The sequence below is a fragment of the Aedes albopictus genome, chromosome 1 (genome assembly GCF_035046485.1).
Source record: "Aedes albopictus strain Foshan chromosome 1, AalbF5, whole genome shotgun sequence".
NCBI lineage: Eukaryota > Metazoa > Arthropoda > Insecta > Diptera > Culicidae > Aedes > Aedes albopictus.
In genome coordinates this window covers 146,090,351-146,113,024 of record NC_085136.1, presented here as the reverse complement: position 1 = coordinate 146,113,024, position 22,674 = coordinate 146,090,351, and the positions used below count along the sequence as shown (strand labels likewise).

At 45.4% G+C, this 22,674-nt stretch overlaps 1 protein-coding gene and 1 pseudogene across 3 annotated transcripts; both read left to right on the top strand.

Annotated features, from left to right (window-relative positions):
• The first annotated feature begins 2,755 nt into the window (after positions 1–2,755).
• The window catches only part of LOC134285756 (uncharacterized), a 60,782-nt pseudogene continuing 40,863 nt past the window's right edge, over positions 2,756–22,674 (top strand).
• Positions 13,460–21,122, top strand: LOC109427483 (uncharacterized). 3 transcript variants are annotated; one of them, XR_009996209.1, is made up of 7 exons: positions 13,460–13,727; positions 13,760–13,828; positions 13,900–13,967; positions 14,025–20,704; positions 20,814–20,882; positions 20,954–21,021; positions 21,079–21,122. XR_009996209.1 is itself a non-coding variant. In XM_062845542.1 (2 exons), exon 2 carries the CDS (start codon positions 14,108–14,110, stop codon positions 20,414–20,416), a length of 6,309 nt encoding a protein of 2,102 aa, XP_062701526.1. In that variant the 5' UTR covers positions 13,761–13,967; positions 14,025–14,107; the 3' UTR covers positions 20,417–20,666. The 3 variants fall into 3 exon arrangements, 1 of the variants encoding a protein (XP_062701526.1); XR_009996210.1 differs by having other exon boundaries at positions 14,025–20,661; positions 20,954–21,121; XM_062845542.1 differs by lacking the exons at positions 13,460–13,727; positions 20,814–20,882; positions 20,954–21,021; positions 21,079–21,122 and having other exon boundaries at positions 13,761–13,967; positions 14,025–20,666.

Below are 22,674 nucleotides of genomic sequence, written 5' to 3'. Positions count from 1 at the left end.
AAAATGTTTGTCGGACACATAACGGTTAAGCTGACCTAAAATTATCTTTTAAAGTACAATGCGTAAGTGTTCTAGCAGGGCTCAACAGTTGCTCTACGCCATGTAACGCCAGAATAAATAAAAAGCAGATAAATAAATATCGATCTAGAACAACAGTGTTTGGCATAGATGTTATCACACTAACCCGAAAATTGTGATCGCCTCCAAGCCACACTTGTGGCCCACAATTATCGCCTAATGGATAGGACCAGTCAATAAACCTCCGCACTTGCGCCAATATACTACACTAAACTGTCCCATAAATAACGTTGAATGCTTTTATCTTCGTTATGAGAAGGCAACATTGTAGGCGCACCGCAGTTCCGGGAAGAACCGATTCATTCATTTCGAACCACTCTGCTGCTTCCAAACCAAACCGCCATCCGCCCTCCGTTCCGAAGACCATCGACAGACACACACAACCTCAACTCCTACTAGTGTAAGCGGCTGAGGCTGGAAAGTTTTATCGTTCAGCCAGAATAAAAGGGTCAATTAGAGGGATAAAGCTACGAAGCCCCGGAAAAGTTGAATGAAAAGCCTTGAATGGGCACGGCGACGTGGCGGCTCGTCTTCCCGGTCGTAAATAGCAAGTCTGACCCCGAGGGAAGAAGTGAGGACTCCGGGCCGTCGCTCGAGATGGAAGCAATCCGTAAAAGCCACAACCACCATCCGACCACGTAATAGAAAAGGAGACAGGCTCTTATCTTGGTGGTCGATAGTTAAGGAATTTATTTCATAAGAAGGCACTTCGTCCGAACCTTTGCGTTCCTGTTTTCTATATGTGAACGCTCCCAAAACGACGACGACGCACACAGTCTCACATGGGGAAGCAGAAAACCACAGGACTAGCCATTTATGAGTTGAAGCGATTACAACTTTTGCCGGGATTGGTTTTTGGACTGACTGTGAATGAGAAGAGGACTATGAATTCAGAACCCTGTTTCGATCATCCTGAAGATTTAAAGCTTGCGGTGGAAACTCCATCCCTACGCTGCTCTAATGTTGAATGGTGGACAAATTGTGTTTGAATGGCTGTGAGGATACAACTTTTACTGAGGAAATACACATTCCTATATTTATAACAAAATAAAATTGTGATAATGCGATAATGCCTTCTACAATTAAAATTGATTATTTATTTGTTGCTTACTTGTTCAACTCATTCTTAAGTCTTGTTCTTGATCCATGGATAATTTGTTGTCCTTAGGCATAGCCAAATGTGTAATTAATTTTTAACATACGAGAATTCACGAAAACGGCATAGGGTATGTGTACCATAAAAAATCTCAACACCCATATTCATCTCATAGCATAGGCAGATATTTTAATGATGTAATTATGCAATATTGGAGCGCAAAATTGATTGGGAGATTAATGAAAAATGATCTTCGGAAGATTTCCCAACGTTTCACATAGCATATTGCACTATACAATCGTTGTAAATTGTTTAAATGTAATAAAAAGTCTAGCTTGGATTATTTTAGCCAAAGTCTTACCTTGTCTTGACTGGTTCGTCTCCATCACTCGTAAGGTACAAACAATATCATCCTATTCTTTGCCCGGCTTCAACAGTTATTCATTCACCATTGAGAATTTTTCACATTTCACTACACTTTCTAGCTAATAATTCACATTTTTCCGCTCCAACTAGATTTATCAGAATATAAAAAAAGTCTATAGTTTCTTTGAAAACTATGAGATTAAATTTCACAACTTTCATAATATGCTTGTCCGTATTTTCATCTGTTTACTTTTCCGCGGATCTGGACATGGTTGCCGATTCACATAGTTTTGATTTAAGATTAATTTAATACCAATAACCACCTCTTGTAGTTAATTTTCAAAGAATTATCTTCTAAAAAGACGAGGAAAAAGATTTAATTTATAATCCAATGATGAATCAAAAATATTCTAAATGTTACCTTTTATTAACATCAAGTCTTCCAAGACTTCCCCTTGATCCAAAAAAGTATAAATTTTCTTACAAGAATATGAAATGCCTTGGCTGGCAGCATTGCAAACATTTTGTTGTACATACACCTCCACAATAGTGTGCGTAATAAGTTAGATATAGATCTTTTTGCTATCACGTCGCAAACGGCTTTATTTTGAGCAATTCCTTCTACAAATGACAGGACTACCGTACCGAACTGCCAATGCAGCTTGAGCATAATGCCAAACGAGCAAGTTCTCCGAAAGCTCTACCTGATACATAATGATTTCTAAAAGGGCCTAACGCTGATTGAAAACGTCACTTTGTGTTGAAATCACACGCTTAAATTTTCTGCCACATTGATTGAGTGCATGTTGCTCATGTTTGCGCTCGGATTAAGCACCATTTATACATCCTATTTTGCCCGGTTTTATCACATTAAATATCTATCATTATATTCACTTACCTATGGTAGGTTAACACAAACGGTACATTTTTAATCTGATATTCATTAAGGTGACTTGGTGCATCACAGAATTTTCATAGGAATCATTGACTTTTTAATTTTCAATGATTGTTTGCCTCGCGTTTTTGAAGTGATAAAAAACGGGAAATTTTGCAGTCACGCAGTAGAAAAAGTATCATCACACTCACCACGAGTGAGCATATGGGATGATACATTTTCATCCGAATTTGCGCTTTGGTAACTGAGTTTTATCACTTTGAAATTTCGAGCGAGATTTCAATGATGCTGATGACGCACTACGCGTCGTTAAACCAGCTACTAACTAAAAATATAAATTAATTCCTTGCTTTAAAACAAGAGGCAAATACCTACATAAAAGTGTTTCACCATTTTGCAATTTTTGCGAGAGAATCGTTTAGCGTGAAAGTGTAGCAAGTAAACAAAATTTGTTGTAGCAAGCTGAAAATAAGTCATCGGTAGTGGCAGCGAAAATAAGTGATCGTAGTGGCAGCAGAAAATGGATCTCGTCGATGAGTTGGCTTCCGGGTCGATGTCGCTGTCTTCGGCAGGTAAAATACTTTCTGTATTATTTGATAAACACAGTGGGCAGGTGGAGCAAAATGAGTGCAGTAGAGAAGGCCGCTTCAACATTATGTAAACAAGCACCATGGTCCAATGCACTAATTTGTCGTTTGAGTGGTGCCGTGTTTACAGAAATTGAACGGTCACAGGTGACACGGCTCCGCTCAAAAGTCGAATTAGTGAATGTTTTTGGAACTTCTGAAATTCACTCAAGCATCTCGATTCCATTAGGGGTTCACTTAAATATTACGTAACTCTTTGAGAGACTAGCGCTGTGTTATACTTCGTACAAAATCAAAATTTCTCATAAAGTTGTTACTTAGGTGGGAGGGAGGTACTCTGGATTGGTGAAATTTTGCGTTACGTGATATTTGAATGAACCCTAATAGAGAACTTGTAAACTGTAATTTTCCAATGATACTGAAATGCGTGGGAGTATCCCAGAAGGCCCTTAAATCGGACAAAAATGTGTTTGATGCTGCCCTTTCAATCGTTGATTTTGAAAGTACCTATATTAAAGTGAAGTACCGTAACCCGAGGACAAATTGATCTCTGGATCGACATTGGTCAGACACTTATCCGTTAGAAAAAGCATATTTCAAATTGTTTTATCTTGAATATCATGCTTTTGGAATCAGCTACGATACGATATTTGCACGAAAACTATTTCTAGAGCTCGATTAGAATTGGTCGTATGTGCAGTCGTCGATATAAAAATCGACTAGTTTATTTTATTTACAGTATCAATATTAATTAATTAATTACTTGTTGTGTAAGGAATCGGGTGTATGTATAAGTTTTGTTTAATTTCAACAAATTTCGCTATAATAACCGAATCCAAATGATCGAATTTTATATTGACGAAAGCACATACGACCCATTCAAATCGAGCTCCAGATTTAAAGTATGTTTTATCAAACAGATAAACGTCTGATCAATTTCGAACCAGAGATCAATTTGTCCCAAATTTAAGGTATTTGCACAGACGAACAGACGTAACATTTTGAATACTTTTGAATTTAAAACAGTCACGGAAGCGAATTCGCCCAATACAAAAACGACTAAGCTTGGTCAACCTTGGAAGGTGTCGGTAGTGTATAAACGTCAAACTCGAACAAAATCGATACAAGCGCCACGATTGGCCAACTATCAAATTTTTAATTTACCCATTATTTCGGTGTACGGGGGATGAACAGAGTGTTACATCTGTTTGTATGTGGTATTTGCTCTAGATACTTATGGTGATAAGCACCAACGCGTAGTAGCCGCGATTTAATCTAGGATTTACTAAATCCGAGATTAAATTTGATACCCCGTTCGGTAAGCACCAAAGAGCTTCAAGAGAGGATTTACAAAGAAAGCACGCAGCCATTTTCTCTCTCGTGATTGTCCTGCTCGCGGAAATGTCAAACCAGTTTGCTTCAGCATTCAATCAGCTGGTGTTTATTTACTCTTTTTTTTCGTGCAAAAAATGATCTCCTGCGTGATGGCCCATGATCGGTGGGCAGGAATTTCGCGATGAGCGTTGGATGCACAACGCATTCCTAAATTACCAAACGAGGATAAGTGGATACTATCAGTCGCCCCACCGCTGTCAGTTTTCCAGATCAAACAGAAAGCGCCGCAGAACCCGCTCGGCGGCTGTGTCTAGATTCCATTACCTTTTAGCATTCTGTTTGCTAAGCAAATACCTTGCGGACTGTTGAAATTGTCCTTTTAATAAGCTTCACATTTGAAAAAGTTCAATTAGAAAATTACCAGTACAATTGTAACGTAAGAGAAACTGTTGCTAATGTTTGTATATACTTTTTAAATAAAAAATAACAACATCTTGCTGAACATGGCAACTTTTATTTTATTTCAACTGTGATAGTTTTCACAAAATGGGCTTCATGGCCGTGCGGCTAGAGGCGTCAGTCATCTAGACGTTTCGTAAGCCTCGGAGTGTGGGTTCGATTCCCGCTCCAGTCGGGGAAAACTTTTCGTCAAACGGAAAATTCTCCACTGGGCCACTGGGTGTTATGTTTGTTGTCCGTTGTCATATGTTAGTGCTTGTTCAGTCTGTACAACTTCTGGTTGAAGACGGTGTAGTGTCTTTTTTTTTTTTTTAAATATATGTCATATATGATTCTTCTGCCTATACCGGTTTCTATTTCTCTAATTATCTATAAACTAAGCATATACAAAAAGGAAGGAAAATCAAAAAGCAGTTTTCTCGTTCAAAACAAAAGTTTGCGCAGTGAAAATGCATTCACAATGCAATTGTTTTTCTTTTTTAAATGGTGATGGTTATATCAATGACGACTTTTTCAACCATTTTACTGACAAAAAGTATAGAAGTGTCTCGATACGTCAATTTCTTTACATGAGTTGAAACGGCTGGGGCAAAATAAAACGCAGCTATGAAATACATTTCAATAAATTATTTTTACTAGAAGATCGTTTCTTTTCAAAACTTTTGGAGTCGACATTCAAATTGTTTATCACGGTTAGTTAGCAGCACGTTCACCCGCTGTTTCATGTCAGCTCGATCGTTTCATCTTGCTTCAGTGTACCTTATAACATCAAAATTAAACTTCTGGTAATCACCCGATTTAACTGTTACATTACTATTAAGTTTTCTCCGTTTCTTGTCTGCCTTAATACACCTTAATATTCCTCTGCTTCCATCCGTTGCTTGAAGGCATCATGTGATTCACTGATCTGACTGAAATAAGAAAATCTTGTGAAGAATTTCATAACACATTACAATTTCTTAAGATGTTTACCTTTTACCAATGCTGAATGCTCATACAACTTTTGTTAAACTATTAAACTCTCAACACTTCGTCGTGATTCAAATTTTACTGTATGGCAGCATAATGCACATTTTATGATACCCTAAAATGTTTATAAGCTAATCAAATATAAAACAAACAGGCAAATAAACATGCTGGCTGGGAATTTCTATTTGATTATTTATGTTTTGATCGGAAGTCTGGTGACAGCGGTGGTAAACATGTACAGGGTATTTTTTGATATAGGCGTACTAATTGAATTGATTTTGTTTTTTTGAATTCGTCATTGTCGTTAAATTCTAATAATATTAGCAAAACGTCGGCATATATTATTATGCAAATAATTAACGCGTAGTTCAAAATAACTCAATAGATATTTTCGAGGATATTTGTTATTTCACAGTAAAATTTGATATAAAATGCCAAGGGCTGAAAGTCTCTCTAATAAAGACAAATCAATCAATCAATTGATACAAAATTGATCATTTTTCATTTTTTGTTACGCCAATTTTGTTTAATACTCTGGATATGTTGTACACATAACGCTAAAAATATTTTCCCGTCTCTTCTTACTTCCATCGAGTTAGTATGAGTTTGAGAACTGTTTAGATAAACTAATACATTTTGGATCATACTGACGCAACACCCTAGAATAAATACAAAAGACGCACTTAACTCCATTTCAGAATAATGACATAGATCAGTAATATTATGTTGACTTAACGAAAAAATCAAAATTATTTACTAGATGGAGAATTGCTGTAACTAATTTTTAGCGTGTATATTTTGTAATTGAAAAAAAAAACAAAAACAAACGTTTTCTTCACTGGCCCTTTTCAAAATCGCACTGACGTTTCTGCTGCTGTTTCATGTAGTTGTGAGATATGTTGTTTTGAATTTTTTCTTGTTTTTTTTGTTTTTGATTAGGCTCGGTAGGATTGAAAAAGGATCTCGGATAAGATTAACGATTTTTAGGAGAGCTGAATATGGGTGCAATAGTGTAGCAATTATTTTGAAGAAATTAAGGATTAAAGGAGCAAAATAACACTAGTTTGATGCTATTAAATGGTTCACCGGAAGATAACAAATGTGTTTCGTGTATTGTGAAAGTATTACATTGATTTACAGGTAAGTTATCCGTGTTTTTCACTACTTCGTCGGGTTATTGAGATTTTTAATGGTACACATACCCTACTTTACTTTCACAAAAAAAATACCCAGAAACTAATATGAGTGCTTTGTTTTCCACGAATCAGAAGATATTAACTTATATAGTGTGGTTTACACACACTATATGGTCGGCGTTCAGTCAGAGTGGACTACGAGATTTTTTGGGCAGGTAAAGATAAGCTAAGGAATTCGTTAAACCTAAACTTTTCGACGTTAGTTTGATGCAGATGTGTCATTGCATAAAAGAATAATAGTATTTCTGAAAATAATGCCAGAGATTTGAAATTTCAAGTGCTTGCAGGACATTTTCTCGAAATCATTGAAAAACAGATGGTCCGGTCTGACTTAACGCCGACCATATAAGTTAATATCTTCTGATTCGTGGAAAACAAAGCACTCATATTAGTTTCTGGGTATTTTTTTTGTGAAAGTAAAGTATGCCGTTTTCGTGAATTCTCGTATGTTAAAAAGGGCCCATATAGCCGAGGCGGTAAACGCACGGGTATTCAGCATGACCATGCTGAGGGTGACGGGTTCGATTCCCGGTCGGTCCAGGATCTTTTCGTAAAGGAAATTTCCTTGACTTCCTTGGGCATAGAGTATCTTCGTGCCTGCCACACGATATACGCATTCGCATATACCCTTCGCAAGGGGCAGCAGGGACGGATGTCCTGGGGCCTGACGCACCCCCCCGCTTGCGAGTCAGCCGCGTAGTTGCCGGCTAAGAATAGGACTACTAACCCCAATTCAAGGTGTCAAGCGACCCGTGCCGAGGAATGAGTGATCGAGGGGGTGAAAAAGATGCTCGATCTTTAACGGAGCCTGTGGGGTACCTGGGCACCCCCCACAGTATGCTGTCCCTTACCGCGTTAATGCAGAGCTCTGGCGTGGTGGACATTATTTCTCGTGCAACTCGTGGGAATCAAATATGAGTAAAAATCTTAAAAATCTAAATACAGGTGGAAGTAGCGGTGCGATCAACCCCTTCGCAAGAAGCGGGTTGATGAGGTCTCCTACAAGGAGAAGCGAGGAGTCAGGTGCTGGAAGCTGCTTACGCAGCTCAAGCGTGGGAGCTCCTGTCCACTCCACGGCAAGCCAGCCGGCGGAGGTCATGGACGGAGCATGGTTGCTGAGGGCCATCAGCCAAGTTGCAGAAAAAGGACGGCCCGCATTTGAGGTAGCTGAGCAGCAGCTCGGAAAAATTATCGACTTTGCGACAACTAAGTCGAATATAAGCAAGGACCTGAAAACGACCTTGCTTCGGCTTAGGGCGTCTGTCGATAATGCCAAGCAGGAGCACGCGGTTGCGTTGCTGGCTGCAGCAGCGGCGGAACCCGCAAAGGAGAAAGCGTCTAAGTTTACACAAACGGAGGCCTTCTCCTTCGCGGGTAGTCCGAAGAGAGTGGAAGCGAATGCTCGCGACAAAAGCGACAAGCATTCGCAGAAGCGGGCGAGGCAGCCGTCAGGTGAGGAGCTGTCTGGCGGCGCCCGCAAGGCCAGGCGTATAATAACCCCGAAAGCCGGTGGTAACGCTGGAAAGTCGGACCCCAGCCAGGGTTCCCGGAAAGCTGGGAAGGGTGGGCCTGAAATGGCCGGCCCGTCCCGGAATGATGGGAACAAGGGGTTGCGACCAATGGTGGGCCCTCAGCAGCCACAGAGCAGGGCGATCCAAGGAGAGGACCCTCCTTGGACAAAGGTAGAGCGGAAGAGGAAGAAGAAGGGGAATCCGCAGGTAGAAGTGCAGGTCGCCAAGCCAAGGCGTAGGAAGGCAGGTGCCAGGCGCGAAAAAGGTGACGCTATCGTCATCAAGACCGAACAGTCGAAATACTCGGACGTCTTGAAGGCGATGAGGTGCAACGCCAAGCTCGAGGGTCTTGGAGCCGACGTACGCAGTATCAGACGTACTCGTACGGGCGAAATGATCCTGGAGCTTAAGCGCCAGAAGGATCACAAGGGCGCCGCCTACAAGAGGCTGGCAGAAGAGGTCCTTGGAGATGGAGTGGAGGTGAGGGCTCTTACGCATGAGGCGACTCTGAAGGTCAAAGACCTAGACGAGATCACCGAAGCGGAAGAGCTCGTCACGGCACTGCGGCAACAGTGCGATGTTCAGGTGGCCGCCACAGCCGTCAGGCTGCGGAAGGGGCCAGCAGGGACACAGATAGCTCTGGTTCAGCTACCTGTGGCGGATGTTAAAAAGTCCGTTAAAGTTGGGAGTATCAAGGTGGGCTGGTGTGTTTGTCACCTGACATTCCACGAGCCACCTGAGGTTTGCTTCAGGTGTCTGGAACCAGGACACAAGTCGTGGGACTGCAAAGGCCCCGACAGGCGCAAACTGTGTAGGCGATGCGGCGCTGAAGGTCATAAGGCCCAAAGCTGCACGAGTCCGCCCATCTGCATGATCTGTACCGGGAAAACCTCGAAAAACAGACATGCGATGGGTGGTCCAGGGTGCCCGGCCTTTAAGAAAGCCGCAGTGAGCAACAAATCACAGTGCAGGTAACGCAGCTGAACCTGAACCACTGTGATGCGGCTCAGCAACTGCTTTGTCAGGCGGTTTCTGAGTGGGAGACGGATATCGCCATCATTTCAGACCCATACCGAGTACCCGCCGGCAACGGCAACTGGGCCTCGGATGGGACCAGGAAAATGGCGGCGATATGGACGACGGGTAAATATCCCGTGCAGGAGTTGGTGTCTACTACCTATGAGGGCTTCGTGGTCGCCAAAGTAAACGGGGTCTTCTTCTGTAGCTGTTATGCGCCTCCGCGGTGGCCGATCGAGCGGTTCACGCAAATGCTGGACCGCTTAACGACCGTGCTAACAGGGCGAAGGCCGGTGGTAATAGCGGGTGACTTTAATGCCTGGGCTGTGGAATGGGGAAGCCGTTTCACGAACCAGCGGGGTCAGATCCTGCTAGAAACACTGGCCATCTTAGATGTCGACTTGGCTAACGTCGGTACCAAGAGTACCTATAGTCGAAACGGAGCGGAGTCAATTATTGACGTGGCCTTTTGTAGTCCTGGCCTAACAAGTAGTTCGAACTGGAGAGTAGATGATGGCTACACTCACAGCGACCACCTGGCGGTTCGCTACAGTATCGACTACAACAACAGCAGACAGCGGATAGAAGAAGAGGCGGCTAGGCCAAGGCCAAGCCCTCGTAGGTGGAAGACATCATACTTCGACGAAGAGGTATTTAGGGAAGCGCTCCGCCGTGAGCGAAACTTACTCGGTTTAGACGGCGACGAGCTGGTAGCGGTGCTCTCACCGTCCACCGTCCACCGTCTCACGAGTCCACCCTAGAAATGGGGGGCCACCGGCTTACTGGTGGACCGACGCGATTGCGGACCTGCGCCGCGCCTGCCTACGGGCTAGGCGGCGGATGCAGCGAGCACGATCAGAGGAAGAGCGAAACGAACGGCGGGTGGTGTTCGCCGCTGCAAAAGCCGCGCTCAAGACCGAGATAAGAGCAAGCAAAAAGGCCTGCTTTGAGGGTCTCTGTCAGAGTGCCAATACGAACCCGTGGGGTGATGCCTACAGGATCGTTATGGCCAAGACGAGAGGTGTGATGGCTCCTACAGAGCAATCTCCAGAGATGTTGGAGGGGATCATTGGAGGACTTTTTCCGCGTCATGATCCTAGTCCTTGGCCTTCTTTCGTAGGACAGCCGGGGACTGGGGCTGGCGATGAGGAAAGGGTCACCGATGTGGAACTTGCGGGGATAGCTAAGTCCCTTAGCGTAGGTAAGGCCCCAGGTCCGGAGGGAGTTCCGAACCTGGCCTTAAAAGTAGCTATTGCAGAAGCTCCCGAGATGTTCAGGTCTGCTATGCAGAAATGCCTGGACGAGGGAGTTTTCCCAGAAGCTTGGAAGAGGCAGAGTCTGGTACTATTGCCAAAGGCGGGGAAACCACCCGGAGACCCGTCGGCATATAGACCAATATGCTTGATTGACACGGCGGGGAAGGTGCTCGAAAAGATCATCCTCAATAGAATGTTGAAGTTCACTGAGGGCGTAAATGGTCTCTCGAGCAACCAGTATGGCTTCCGGAAGGGGAGGTCCACCGTAGACGCTATCTTGTCGGTTACAAAAACCGCCGAGAAAGCACTCGAGCCTAAGAGGAGGGGAATTCGCTTCTGCGGGGTAGTGACTCTGGATGTAAGGAATGCATTTAATAGCGCCAGTTGGGCTGCTATTGCCGATGCGCTCTTGCGTCTGGGGATACCGGAGTACTTGTACAAGATTCTCGGAAGCTACTTCCAGAATCGCGTACTGGTTTACGACACGGAGGTGGGTCGGAAGTGCTTTCACATAACCTCAGGAGTCCCGCAAGGTTCCATCCTGGGTCCGGTGTTATGGAATGTCATGTACGACGAGGTGTTGAGGTTAGAGTACCCAGTGGGAGTGGTGATTGTCGGATTTGCCGATGATATTACGCTCGAAGTCTACGGTGAAACGATCGAGGAGGTGAAGTTGACTACCGACCACTCGATCAAGGTTGTGGAGGCGTGGATGCGGTCCAGAAAACTGGAGCTGGCTCACCACAAGACAGAGGTGACGGTTGTTAACAACATGCAGTCGGCGCAGCAGACGGAGATCAGTGTAGGAGAGTGCACTATCCTGTCGAAGCGCTCTGTCAAGCACTTGGGCGTGATGATCGACGATAAGCTTACCTTCGGTAGCCACGTCGATTATGCCTGTAAAAGAGCCTCCACAGCTATTGCGGCACTGTCCCGGATGATGTCCAATAGCTCAGCGGTGTACGCCAGTAAGCGCAAGCTTCTGGCTAGTGTTGCTACGTCCATACTTAGGTATGGCGGCCCGGCGTGGGGTACCGCGCTAAGTACTGAATGCTACCGACGGAAGCTGGAAAGTACTTACAGGCTTATGTGTCTGAGGGTTGCAAGCGCGTACCGTACCGTGTCACACGACGCTCTCTGTGTCATTACTGGTATGGTGCCCATCAGCATTCTTATCAGTGAGGATATGGAGTGCTTCGAAATGCGCGGCACAAGAGGCATACGCAAGACTGTCAGGATGGCCTCTATGGTCAAATGGCAGCGCGCGTGGGACAGTTCCACCAAAGGAAGGTGGACCCATAGGTGGACCGAGGGTAGATAGTTGGATTAATAGGCGCCATGGGGAAGTTTCATTCCACCTGACACAGGTCCTTACAGGTCATGGTTGCTTCCGACAGTATCTACACCGTTTCGGGCATGCGGATTCTCCCGAATGCCCAGTGTGCAATGGTTTAGAGGAAACGGCGGAACACGTTTTGTTCGTGTGCCCGCGTTTTCGCACAATGCGTGACCGCATGCTTGCCACATGCGGGGAGGACACAACTCCGGACAACTTGGTCCAGAGAATGTGTAGGGATGAGATAAGCTGGAATGCCGTTTCAACGGCTATCACCCATATCGTCTGGGAGCTACAAAGGAGGTGGCGCGTGGACTCGGAGAATGGCTAGTCCAGATGCAGTACAAGAGGTGGTCCAGGGGTTCGAAGTCGGCTTCGTAGGTCATACCGGTGCCCTGCGGTCGAGATCGACCCTTACAGCGATTAAGTGGCCGCGGAGAGGAAGTCCCGGTAGCGGTGCTGTCGTGGCGTCAGTGTACTGGGTTGGATCTGAGCCCGCGGTTGGAAAGGGGTCCCCGGCAAGGGTCGGGGTAGGTGAGACCCTGCTGTCTGCAACCTACGGATGCAGCTGATAAGGCCTGAAGGGTAGTGATACCCTTGCCTTCAGCAGGTCAGATCGGGTTGCATGTGGGCATCAGTTCTTGATGTCCGCTCAGCAGTAGGGCGCGGGCGGGGTTGACCCTGCCCGCCTTCCGTGGACAAAGGGAGTGGCGAGGACCACTCGGGAAACTGGCTAAGCGCCAGCATGCTATCGTGATGGACTCTCCAGAGCGAGTCATCGATGTTCGTTGCTGCTAGGCTACGGCAGCTAACCTTGAGGGTGCGATATGCACTAGCCCCTTTCTGAAGCAATACCTTCTTGGTGGTTCCGGAGAGACGTAGGGTTTGGCGACCATAGGAATGTGTTTTAGTGGGTCGAGGAGAGAGTAGTCCTGGCTTCTACCGGCATTGTAGAAGACGGCCTCATCCCCACACTACCCTAACCTTCCTGTTAGGGTGTCTGATGAGCAGATTTATCCCCCTATGGTTTAGAAGGAAAAAAAAACACGATATACGCATGCAAATTGGTCATTGGCAGAGGAAGCTCTCAGTTAATAACTGTGGAAGTGGTCATAGAACACTAAGCTGAGAAGCAGGCTTTGTCCCAATGAGGACGTTACGCCAAGAAGAGAGAGAGAGAGACTGACGGCTGCCAACAATGTCAGTCGTGAAATTCGATGGCGCATCATCAGTGGAAGTCGTGTCTATTACGGTCTCCAGAAGAAGCTGCGGTCCAAAAAGATTCACTTACGCACCAAATGCGCCTTGTCCTCTATGGACACGAGACATGGACCATGCTCGAGAAGGACCTACAGGCACTTTGTTGCGGAATACAAGCGATAGGCCCTTTGGATCTTCTGCACAATAAGGCGACGCAGCGCAATACGGACGCGCAGCGTTGAACGTCAACCATGACTTGTCGGTGACAGATCTCAAACAATGACATCAGCACCATACGAATGAAATCATACTCTCGTGATAGTGAAGAAATGATGAAAAGTTACATATTTATGTCCAATAATTGCGTTTTGTACAACTATAAGGTTCATAAACTGAATTCGATAAATTAGTAATCCTATAGTTGAGGTCAGTAATATGATTCATTCCTAAAATTACAGTACTGGCAAATCAATTATTTACTCTAAAGTGATCTTACATACTAAATTAAATACTAAATAGTACGGAATGTGAGTATAGATGGATCATGAATCAATATTTGTTATTGAAACTTTAATTGATACACGTATTATATTAACAGCTGCTCTAACCTCTAAAGCCAAGGCTGGAATCAAAGTTGGATTGTTCGGATAGTTAGTAAACTAATTTGTAAGTGGATGATATTTGTAGCTTTGGAATCAATTTAATAAATACTATTATTTCCAGTCGAGTTAGCGGAAAAACCGAACTACGAAACCGTTTTTTAACATCCTCGAAAATTACTGCATCCAATCAGGTTCCAGCCAGTAATGAGCAGTGCAGCGATGCAGTCTGTCAACCACTGCAAGGCATGCAATCGGCCGGACCATGCCGACGATATGGTTGCATGCGATATTTGTGGAACTTGGTTCCACTACACTTGTGCAGGAGTTCAAGCCTCTATCTGCAACAAGCCATGGCATTGTGGATATTGCTCCAGCCGGGACGACGGTACTAACAGCTCAGCGATTTCGGTCAGCTCCGGAAGCTCGAATGCCCGTTTGCGGTTGAGGCAGCTAGAAGAATCCAAGGCGCTGGAAGATCGCCTTCTACTGCAGCAAGCTGAACGCGAGCGAGCTTTTCTAGCCGAGAAGCATCAGCTGGAGGCTGAAATTCAGTCGGACAGGCAGCTTAGAGGCAGCACTTCTAGCTTTAGGAGCCGACACAGTGCTAGGAGCCGTCAAAGTTATAGAAGCGAGGTAAGAGCGTGGATCGATCAATCGGTAGATACTCCAGCGAAGACGGTGGATCATCAACCAGGGGCGTCAACATCGACACCTATTGTTTCCACTGGGAACGTGGTTCTAGCGGTACCAGAACAACAAACGGTATCAGCTCAGCCGGTTTCTTCTCTCGATCATCCGATGGTAGCCCAGGGTCTTGGCAATCAACCTCCATTCGTGCACCCCAATGTTGGCCAGGTCACATCGATTCTCCCACCAAGTAATTTGCCGTCAGTCGTCGCACCCGTCGTGTCAGTAGCTAACAGAGACCCACCGAGAACAATGACAAACTGCACAACTATTCATCCTCCTGAGCAGCCGTGTTCAGTTCCGCTTAGCAACGTCGTCCACCAAGAACAGCAGAAACAACACCCACTGCATCAGCCTAACCGGCAACTTCCTCCGACCGTTCTGTCAGGTCCGAAGCAGCCAGTGCTTTCAGGTTCGAATCCTTTGGGAAGTCACGTTTCTGCCCGTGTACGCTGTGGAAGTCAAGCTCAGTTGCCAGATGCTCAGCTACCCAGGATGCCGCACCAAATTCATCAACGGTTCCAGCCGTGTGGTCAACGAACTGGTCAGCCCTTTCCTCCAACACTGAACCAGAACGCCTCTTCGTTTCCAGCACAGTGGCCGCGAAACGCAAGTGTGACTTTCGTCGACAACCAGCAGTATTTTCCAACTGCAAACCAGATACCCGTTGTGCAACCGATCGGCGCTTCTCACCCGATGAATTTCTACCAACCGTCGTACCCTCGATGGTCAACAGAATCGGTGCCACTCCAACAATCGAGTACGACTGTGGGAAATGTAGCAGGAACCTACGCATCGGAACCACAACTCGATCCAGCAGGACATTCTAATCAGCAGACACTTTCTGGTCAAGCTTCGAGCTGCCACCGAGCACAGGCTGCTGAAGGCATACTGAGCGCACAGCAGTTGGCTGCACGACAAGTGGTATCACGTGAGTTGCCTAAATTTTCAGGTGATCCTCTTGAGTGGCCAATGTTTATAAACGCGTTTGAGTCCACGACGGCCATGTGTGGGATTCAACCAGACGAGAACCTGGCCAGGCTACAAAAAAGCTTGGTTGGCGCTGCTAGGGAGAAAGTCCAGAGCATACTAACTCTGCCGACGGCGATCCCAGAGATCATTGAAACTCTTCGCGACGAATGTGGCCGACCGGAACAGGTAGTTCATTGTCTGCTGATCAAAATTCGACACGCACCTCCGCCCAATGTCAACAAGCTTGAGACGCTAATCAGTTTCGGAAGGGAGGTCAGAAACCTGGTAACCTTCATTGACGGGGCGAATTTGCAAGACCACCTGTCGAACCCGATGCTGCTGTCAGAGTTGGTAGGGAAACTACCTCCTAGTCTTCGCCTTGAATGGGGTCTTCATACGCAAAGGGTACCGCAGGTCTCGCTGAGGGCCTTCAGTGATTACGTCACATCCATCAAAACTGCTGCGTGCAAAGTGTCGCTGCCTACTGATTCGCATGCGGACGAGAACCGAAGAAGTAAGAAGGAGAAAGGGGGGTTCGTTAACGCGCACACCGTGGAAGAGAAGAGGAGCTCCCCGGTATCGAGCCCGAAAAAGGAATATCATCCAAAATCCGAATCGTATGTCCCTAAACCGTGCCCTGCGTGTAACAAAAGTGATCACAAGCTCCGTAGCTGCGATAAATTCATTGGCTTCGGTATGGATCAAAGGAAGCGTCTCGTCGATCAGCTTAAACTATGCCAACGTTGCCTGGGAAGCCACGGAAAGTGGCCGTGCAGATCGAAGCAAAACTGTGAAACCAACGGATGTAAGGAACCTCATCATAGACTGCTCCATCCTGCGAATACCAAACCCAACAACGCTGAGCACGCAGGCCCGTCAGGAGTTATCTCGGCTCACTGTTCTCGCCAAGCCGGCGTGTTATTCAAGGTGATTCCTGTCACCCTCTCCAGCAATGGCAAGTCCGTCTCAACCTTCGCATTCCTGGACGATGGATCGAATGTCACGCTGATGGAGGAAGCTATTGCTGACGAACTTGGACTGAACGGGAATATCAGTTCGCTATGCATCCAGTGGACAGGGAGCGTTACCAGGAAAGAACCGTCATCTAGGCAAGTCGAGTTGCGCATTTCCGGTGTCAACGGTGGACCAGATTACGCCATATCAGGAGTCCAAACCATACCGCACCTGGACCTACCGCAACAAAGCCTGGATTATGAAGAACTCTCCAAACTATTTCCGCATTTGAAAGGTCTTCCTGTTCGAAGTTTTTCGAATGCAGTTCCTCGTATACTCATAGGTCTGGATAACGCCGCGCTGAAGTTAACGTTGGACAAACGCGAGAGGCGTAGCAGAGAACCGATAGCAGCCAAAACGCGACTTGGGTGGACAATTTTCGGAGGTGGACACCGAGGAATGCCACATACCGATCACGTGATGCTCCACATGTGCAACTGTAGCGCCAACGAGTCTCTCCACAAGCTTGTTAACGACTACTTCGCAGTGGAGTCGCTCGGTGTGAACCCTTTGCCACCTTTAGAGTCTTCCGAAGATCAACGAGCTCGGCAGATTTTGATGCAGACCACTAAGCGGACCGAGTCTGGCCGGTTCGAATGCGGCCTCCTATGGAAGAGCGACGATTTCGAGTTTCCTTCTAGCTACAGAATGGCTGAACGTCGCTTAATCTGTTTGGAAAAGAAATTTGCCAAAAATCCAACGCTGAAAATGAAGGTAGCAGAGCAGATCGACGAGTATCTGCAGCGCGGTTATGCTCATATTGCTACCGAGGACGAGTTACAGCAGTCTGATCCACGTCACGTCTGGTACCTTCCCCTTGGTATCGTCCAGAATCCTCGCAAACCTGAGAAACTTCGCATCGTGTGGGACGCAGCGGCCCGTGTAGGAGATGTGTCACTCAACTCCATGTTACTGGTCGGGCCAGATCTTCTAACCCCACTGCTCAAGGTCATCTGTGGATTTCGTCAACGTCAGTACGTTGCAGTTGGCGATGTCCGCCAAATGTTTCACCAACTGCTGGTCAAGGAAAGCGACCGCCAAGCCCAAAGATTCTTATTTCGGATCGATCCCGAGCAAGCGCTAACGGTGTACGTCATGGACGTCGTTATCTTTGGCGCATCGTGCTCCCCGTGTTTGGCGCAGTATGTTAAAAATACCAACGCCAAGGACTTTGAAGAAACGTTTCCAGAAGCGGCGGCGGCGATCATTAATTGTACATACGTTGACGACTTTCTGGACAGCAGAGACACGGTAGATGAAACTGTGCGGATCGTGGAAGAAGTGCGCTTGATCTTCGATAAAGCTGGATTCGAGATTCGCAACTGGCAGTCTAATTCTGACGAGGTACTCCGACGGGTCGGGGTCAACAGCAACGATACTGCAAGATGCTTTTCAGTTGAGAAGTCTACGATTGCCGAACGTGTTTTGGGGATGACATGGGATCCCAAGGATGACATGTTCGAATTTGAAACCCAGTTCCGTGAAGATCTTCATCCGTTATTATCCGGAAGCATCGTCCCCACAAAAAGACAAGTTCTCCGGGTCGTGATGAGCCATTTTGACCCCATAGGGATCGTAGCTACGTATACAGTGCACGGAAAAATTTTGATTCAGGATGTTTGGAGATCCGGTGTTAGTTGGGACGATCCTGTGACGACAGATGTTTTTGAGAATTGGCAGCGATGGGTTCGATTGGCTTCGCATCTAAGACAGGTTCGAATTCCACGGTGTTATTTCCCGAATTACAACCCGGGCAGCTACGATTCTCTCGAACTCCATATCTTCGTTGATGCCAGCCTAATGGCATACTGTGCTGCAGCGTACTTCAGGATTTCCGACGAAGGTTCACCACGCTGTGCCCTAGTAGCCGCGAAGACGAAGGTTACACCTCTAAAACCTCAATCGGTTCCACGAAACGAATTATGCGCTGCGGTGATTGGAGTGAGACTTCTGAGGAGCATCCAGGAGAATCACTCCATACCAGTCCAGAAACGTTACATGTGGACTGATTCAACGACCGTTCTCGCTTGGTTGAGGGCGGATCCTCGGAAGTTCCGGCAATTCGTTGCTTTTCGGGTTGCTGAGATTCAGTCTGAAACAAGTGTCGATGAATGGCACTACGTCCCAACAAACCTGAATGTCGCCGACAAGGGTACCAAGTGGGGAAGCGGTCCCTGTTTTGACCCAGAAAGTCCGTGGTTCACGGGGCCAGCATTTCTTCATCGAGCGGAAAAGGAATGGCCACGTCAACCGGCCAAATACGCTGAACCTCAGGAAGAGATTAAAGCTGTTCATCAACACGCGGCAGTTTGTAAATCAACTGTCGACTTTGAGAAATTCTCACGCTGGAAGGATCTTGTGAAAAATCTGAGCTACTTGCATCACTTCGTCCATCGTTGCCGAACTCCGAACCGAGAAATGACTGGAAGTAGGATTGCTGTTTTGGAACAGCGAGACTACGTAGAAGCAGAGGCAAGCTTGTGGCGAGTTATACAAAGCGCAGAATATCCCGAAGAGATCTCTGTCCTGCGCAAGAATGCTGAGATTCCCAGTTACGAACGCAAGTCACTGAAAAAGAAAAGCTGTATCAGAAAGCTGTCACCATTTCTAGACGATAAAGGTGTGTTGCGGATGCGTAGTAGGATCAACGAAGTTTCGCTGTATTACTCGGCAGAGTTCCAAAATCCGGTGATAGTTCCTCGGGGTCATCACGTCACTAAGCTGTTGATCCTTGAATACCATCAACGCTTCGGACACGCAAACGTCGATACTGTTGTCAACGAGCTGCGCCAACGGTATTACATACCCAAGATTCGGTTTGAGGTGAAGAAGTTCGTGAAGCAATGTATGTGGTGCAAAGTCTACCGAGCAAAACCAGCCGAACCGAGGATGGCTAACCTCCCACATCCCCGAGTAACACCTTATGTTCGCCCGTTTACCTTTACTGGCTTGGACTACTTCGGGCCGTTGATTGTGAAACGCCGGCGGTGCAATGAAAAACGGTGGGTGGCACTATTTACATGTTTAACCGTACGAGCTGTACATGTTGAAGTAGTCCACACGTTGTCAACTGAGTCGTGTAGACTGGCGATTCGTCGTTTTATATCCCGAAGAGGTGCACCGCAACAGATATTTAGTGATAACGGTACCAATTTTCGGGGAGCTGCTCGCGAGATTGCCGATGAGATCAAAACTATGAATCGGGAATTGGCCAATTCATTCACCAACGCTGAAATCGAGTGGGTTTTCAACCCGCCCTCTGCTCCCCACATGGGTGGTGTGTGGGAGCGAAAGGTACGCTCAATCAAAGACGCGTTCAAGTCTTTACACCACAACCAACACTTAAACGATGAGGAGCTGGCGACCTTTTTAACAAAAGCTGAAATGATTGTCAACTCCCATCCGTTGACCTTTGTGCCGCTAGAAGACTCTACAGAAGAAGCAATTACCCCCTACAACTTCTTGCTGATGAGTTCGAGTGGCGCTAACACTGCATCGAGAATACCAATATCTGAAGAGATCTCCTTAAGAGTAAATTGGAAACTGATGCAACAACTTTTAAACCAGTTTTGGAAGCGGTGGATTCAAGGTTATCTTCCAACCATAGCACGTCGGACAAAGTGGTTCAACGATGTCCGCCCACTGCAAATTGACGATCCTGTAATCATTGTAGACGAGACGGTTCGTAACGGATGGCTTCGAGGCCGTATTGTGAAGGTCTACGCAGCGAGCGATGGTCAGGTCAGGAAGGTCGATGTCCAGACAGCATCAGGATTGTATCAGAGACCAGCGATCAAGGTAGCCTTGTTGGACGTTCTGCAGAGTGGTAAGGCCGGTTAAAGTTAAGGCATTACGGGTCGGGGTGTTGCGGAATACAAGCGATAGGCCCTTTGGATCTTCTGCACAATAAGGCGACGCAGCGCAATACGGACGCGCAGCGTTGAACGTCAACCATGACTTGTCGGTGACAGATCTCAAACAATGACATCAGCACCATACGAATGAAATCATACTCTCGTGATAGTGAAGAAATGATGAAAAGTTACATATTTATGTCCAATAATTGCGTTTTGTACAACTATAAGGTTCATAAACTGAATTCGATAAATTAGTAATCCTATAGTTGAGGTCAGTAATGAATTTAATTGGTTATTCTAAAGAAATCATGCAACTTAAAACTATTTCTGGAACATGCGACAAAAACACATTTTTATATGATTCATTCCTAAAATTACAGTACTGGCAAATCAATTATTTACTCTAAAGTGATCTTACATACTAAATTAAATACTAAATAGTACGGAATGTGAGTATAGATGGATCATGAATCAATATTTGTTATTGAAACTTTAATTGATACACGTATTATATTAACAGCTGCTCTAACCTCTAAAGCCAAGGCTGGAATCAAAGTTGGATTGTTCGGATAGTTGGTAAACTAATTTGTAAGTGGATGATATTTGTAGCTTTGGAATCAATTTAATAAATACTATTATTTCCAGTCGAGTTAGCGGAAAAACCGAACTACGAAACCGTTTTTTAACACACTTAGAGTTTTAGAGCGACGCGTGCTAATGACGATCTTCGGTTGTGTGCAGGAGAATGGTGTGTGACGGAGAGGAACCTCTTCTATCACTAAAACTGTGTAAAATGAGCTATCGTTTTCACTTCAGTCTGAATCTAAATCTTTTCATCATACATGATAAAATTTGATTGCAGTACACGATAAATTATTAACCCTCTACAGGAAACCTTAAATGATGGTCCATTTCGGAAACCTGGGGTCCATTTGGACCCCAAATTTGATCTTCTGTATCTTATGATCCTGACTTATTAGAAGATTGGTCTCTTCAGCAAAGTTGTTGGGTTGGTCAAGGACTTTACTATGCTGGACTGTGTTATTCAGAATTTCATATATAGGTGGCGCTAGTGAGCATGTAAGTTTTAAGTATTTGAGCACATTTATATTAAGATCCTGATCACATAGAAATTTGGTGCCTTCAGCAAAATTGTTTATTAGGTAAAGTGTTAACCAATGATAAACCGTTTGTGTGAAAATTTCACACATAGATGGCGCTACTGAGCATGCAATTTTAATAATAATATATCTCAGGATCCTGATCACCTAGAATGATGGTATCTTCGGCAAAGGTGTTGAGTTGCTCAAGGACTGACAGATGCTGGTCCGTTTGATCCGGAACTTCACACATAGAAGGCGCTAGTGAGCATGTAAGTATTAAATATACGGTTACATTTGTATCAATATCCTGATCACATAGAAATTTGGTATCTTTGACAAAGTTGTTTATTGGGCCAAGTGTTTACTAATGATGGACCGTTTGTTTGAAAATTCCACATAGATGGCGCAACTAATCGTGCAAATTTAATATTTAATGTATCTCTGGATCCTATAGAGCACCTAGAGAGATGATTACTCAGGCAAAGTTGTTGGGTAGGTCATGACTTACAGATGATGTGCCGTATGATTTGGAACTCCACGTATAGGAGGCGTTACTGAGTGTGTAATTAGCATTTAAGTTAAAATACACATTAATAAAAACAAAAAAAGGTGGCGTTACTGAGCACGCATATTTCATATATCTCATATATCGCAGGATTCTGATCAGGTTAGCTAACTGCTTGGGCAACCAGCAGTCAAAATTTGAGAGTTTTTAGTGCATTCAATAGAAAGTTACAGCTTGTTGAACATTTTCTAGCACATAATTAATATTTGCATGCAAATTTGCAACTAGTGTCATCTAGTGGCAGAAACTCGAATACAACAATAATTCAAATCAATCCCCTTGATCTATCACACAACTTTGCCGAAGACGCCATATTTCCAAATAATCAGGATCCTGAGATCTGTAAAATTTGAAATTTGTTTGCACTCTAGCACCGCCCAGCGGTGGAATTTCGAATCATACGTACCCCCAAGTAGCAACCAGTGCTGTTTCAGGTTTCATCAACTTCTTGGGGCTTTTTGGGCGCAGTTTTGAAAATTGTGACAACTACACAGTATTACCTGTTATGATTTTCTTAAACAAAGCTAGAAAAATCAGTGTGCAATTTGATGGGAAAGTTTTGTTAAAACTAAC

Coding starts and splice junctions, on each gene's coding strand:
- LOC109427483 (XM_062845542.1), top strand. CDS start 14,108: ATGAGCAGTGCAGCGATGCAGTCTGTCAACCACTGCAAGGCATGCAAT.